The sequence below is a fragment of the Pinus tabuliformis genome, chromosome 2_2, assembly GCF_031772625.1.
Source record: "Pinus tabuliformis cultivar Carrire ecotype Pingquan chromosome 2_2, CPIR1, whole genome shotgun sequence".
In the NCBI taxonomy this organism is placed as follows: Eukaryota; Viridiplantae; Streptophyta; class Pinopsida; order Pinales; family Pinaceae; genus Pinus; species Pinus tabuliformis.
Window position 1 is genome coordinate 458584959 of NC_142300.1, and position 3903 is coordinate 458588861.

General features: G+C 38.9%; 1 protein-coding gene across 1 annotated transcript; it reads left to right on the forward strand.

Annotated features, from left to right (window-relative positions):
• Window positions 1-721: 721 nt before the first annotated feature.
• On the forward strand, window positions 722-2686 carry LOC149193258 (DNA replication licensing factor MCM5-like). Its single transcript, XM_089406558.1, has 5 exons — window positions 722-775; window positions 893-1002; window positions 1122-1251; window positions 1413-1514; window positions 1853-2686. The coding sequence occupies exons 1-3, from the start codon at window positions 737-739 to the stop codon at window positions 1231-1233; spliced, it is 261 nt and encodes an 86-aa protein (XP_089262684.1). The 5' UTR covers window positions 722-736; the 3' UTR covers window positions 1234-1251; window positions 1413-1514; window positions 1853-2686.
• The last annotated feature ends 1217 nt before the right edge of the window (window positions 2687-3903 follow it).

A 3903-nucleotide genomic window follows, 5' to 3' on the forward strand; every position in this document is an offset into this window, starting at 1 on the left:
CTTCTTAATCTACTACAGTCCAAAGTCCAATCTTCATAATAAATGAATGCCAAAAATATTTTTCTTTCTTCTATTTTCAGGTGACATTATTCTACTACTCCCACGAGAAATAAGACATATTTTGCATATTACCCTTTTATTTCAAACTGGGCAGGGACTATTACTGCTTACAACAGCCCTTATTTAAATCTAGACTTTGGTAGTTGGCAATCTTCCTCATCAATGAGATTTAAACCAAATACTTTTGAAATGGAATTACCCAAATGGCCAGTATCATCGATGCTAGTTCATTGTATACAAATAGATAACTACATTTAATTTTCATGAAATTAATATATTTATTACGCCGTAAGGCGTTCCCCTCTGAAATCAACTTTGCTCTCTGCCTACGTGTCATTACTGTGCACCATTAGATGATATGTTAGACGATTGAGCCATCTTGAGTCGTTGGATCAGCTGCAACTCCTTAACTGCCTGAGCAGCGCATCGGCTTCGTCTCCTTGGGTACTGTATCGACGGCGGGGAGAAGATGCTGGTGTACGAGTATATGCCCCAGGGGCCGCTGAGTCTGCATCTGTTTGAATGGGCGGCGGCCGGGCTGAGGCCGCTAGAATGGAAACAGAGGCTTAGCTTTGCCCTCGATGTCGCCCGCGGAGTTGAGTACCTGCACAGCCTTGCACGGACGAGCTTCATTCACAGAGATCTGAAGCCCTCTAATATCCTTCTGGGCGACGACATGAGGGCCAAGGTCTATAACTATGTTAGGATTAGACAGGTACTCTCATTTGTTTGTGGGTCGTTTTTCTGGATGGGAAATATGAGTTTTCCAAAAAAAATACTTTCAATCGGTTTTTGATTGTGGAATCATCGGTATTATGTCTGGAATTTTCAGCAAATGCGCCAACAGGCTCATGAAAGTGGAGATTCTCCTGCCATACCTATAACAGTGAGGCAGTTAGAAGCTATTATTCGATTAAGCGAGTCCATTGCAAAGATGCAATTGTGAGTAGTCCCAACATTATTTTGTAATTTTTCAATGTATGCATTATTGTTAATCAAAGTCAATCGATTTCCTTAGTCAGATTGCATCTGAAAAATTGAAAATATTGTTTTTAATGCAGGTCAACTGTAGCAACAGAGGAACATGTCACAGAAGCTTTGAGGCTTTTCAATGTTTCTACTATGGATGCTGCACGCTCTGGCATTGCTGAACAAATAAGTTTGACACCATAAATGAGAAGTGAAATTCAGGTACGCGTCTCATCTAATCTAGCAAGTAAGAACAGTTATATTTGTGGATTCTTTCTTCAAACCAAAAGCCTGCTATGCTTGCAAACTATGTCATGGTCTTTGATTTGCAACAATAAAGAAAATTGATGGTTGCTCATGCTAGTGCCACATGCTTGTAACAGCAAGTTGAGACACAGATAAAGAGACGGATGGGAATCGGCATCAACGTATCTGAGAGGCGTCTGATTGATGATATGGTCAGAATGGGGTTGAATGAATCAACTGTAAGAATTACAACACTCATTATATTGCTGAGTTTCGGCAGTGACTATTTTATTATTATAATTTTCCAATGTCAGTACATGTTACTTCTATAATTAGTTTTGTTAGCTAGCTCAATATTGGAGTTATATTGCTTACCCGTAGATCATTTTATGGGTAGTTTGCGCAACAGGCAATGTATATCACGGGGAGAAATGGCTTTCGTCACCTATAGAACCTTGCTAATGATGTTGTTTACAGCCTCTCTTAAGTAATGATATGATAGGTTGTTTACAGCTTCTCTGAAGTAATGATATCATAGCCATGGTTTTCACCAAGTGGGCTGATTTGTTCATTTCAGGTTCGAAGAGCTCTCCTTATCATGCATCAAAGGGATGAAGTGGAATACAAGAGAGAAAGGCGTGTCATAGTTCGCAAAGTGTAAAGTTAAAGATGAGTGATCTGATACTGTTAGGACCCTAACAGAGGGCCGCGGCTAGGCAGTGCCAGTTTTGTGTAAAGTTTATTTTCTTCAACAGGCATCCTTCCAAAAGGCTTTTCTATAATGGTCTCGACACAAGAGGCAGTTTTATTATGATAAATATCGTGGTAAAGTCATGCTTACGAGGTCCCTCCTCCCAAATCAAGTCATGCTTACGAGGTCCCTCCTCCCAAACCAAGTCATGCTTACGAGGTCCCTCCTCCGACTCTTACAAGGGTTCCCTACATTCCAGCTCCCACAGGAAAACCCCACCCCTCTTCTCCTCCACCAGTCCACAAACTCCCCACACCTCCCAAATATGTTTACCCTGCTCCTCCTCCTCGCTATTAGACTCTGCAACTAGTCAAACAAGTATGCATTTTCACATAAGTTTTCTCTGCTACTTTCTTTCCACTGTTACATGCATTTCAATTTCTTATGGTTTGTTTTATAGGATGGATCTCAGTTCACCATTTTCTGATCACCATTTTCTGATGTTGCTCTCAGTGAATCACACAGATAGGTAGAGTATGAGAGTTTAGTTTCGAAAATCTGGTTTAATAGTTAAGTGGAGAGGTTTGGTCTTCAAGATTTCTATGGTTCAATTCTGAACAAAACTATGTACTACAGATATTCCAAGTGCTACCTCTTCAACTGAGCTGGAAAAAAATTAGAATATGACAGCAACTCTTACAAGAGACTGCGAAGTGTCAATCACACATGAGTTAAGATTAGTATCTTTGTTCTTAGCAAGTTTGAGTCTATGTAATCACTTAGCTTTAAGTATTTGAATCAATGCAATTTACTGAGCAACAGTTCATATCAGAATTTGTGTTATTATTGTGCAGTTTCCTCCTCTGTCCATCTATTGGATTTTGTCATTACCAAAAAGTTGAATATAAATATGTGAGCTACCAACACTCTTGTTTAAAAAGCTGAAAGCTGCGTACAAGTATATGTTTCCAATCCATTTTGAGTTTCTTATATTCTTCTGCATGGGAAGAAGAGACAATGTGTTAGCTGTTGGTTCTATGCCATTGCATCTGCTAGGTACTGGATACCTATTGCTGTTATTTATCAGAACGTTAAAGAAAATGTTCACTGTTCTGTCCTTCTGAAGTTGATCCTTCGTTTCTCTGTGACATTGCCATTTTGTTTTTGAAATTTACATGTCATTATGCGCGTTGATGCTGCGCAGAAATTTTCATATAATGTTAATCAGTCCATTAAAATATGTTGGAAAATAATAGAGACGATATAAGTCAGTCCAATAAAGACAATGTAAATATAGTTTGAAAAAGTTCATACAGGGTAAATTGTATGCAAAGCTGCTCATAAAGAAAAATCAGGATCTCTTTCATGCGAAATGGATTGTTATTCTAGTAAAAGTGTTAAATATTTTTTATTCATTTCACTTATTATTCAAATTTGTTTCGAACTTGCATGTATGTATAAATTTGTTTATTAAAACGCCAATAGTGTACGAGGATACAAACAATATGATAACAAATCTCATCACTAACTCATCCCCACCTGTTTATTTCTATGCATTTTCATTCTCATTCTAGTTACGCCGTAAGGCGTTCCCTCTGAAACGAACTCCCCTCCATGCAACCGTGTCTCGACGTGGGCCGTTAAATGGATTGTTAGACGATTAAATAATCTCCAGCCATTAGATCATCAGTGAAGAACATTCTGATCAGTGAAGAGTCGCACGCCCTGAGGTCTGAAGCGACACAGGGAAATTTTATGGGTATATCGAAGTGGGTGGCGGTATTCAGACCATTTTTGGTTTGGATTCTCAGATTTTTGGAACCGAATCCCCAGTTTACAGATTTTTTTATCTGCTTCCTATTTTATGATTCTGGTTCTCACATTTTCGTATCTCTGTCTTCTCGTCTGATTTGGGTCAGTAGCGCTTTTTTGCTGTG

Excerpts from the sequence above, each read along its gene's own strand:
- LOC149193258 (XM_089406558.1), top strand. The coding sequence starts at position 737 with ATGAGGGCCAAGGTCTATAACTATGTTAGGATTAGACAG. Across the intron at positions 776-892 it reads ACTATGTTAGGATTAGACAG|CAAATGCGCCAACAGGCTCA; the intron begins GTACTCTCATTT and ends TGGAATTTTCAG. Across the intron at positions 1,003-1,121 it reads TCCATTGCAAAGATGCAATT|GTCAACTGTAGCAACAGAGG; the intron begins GTGAGTAGTCCC and ends TTTTTAATGCAG.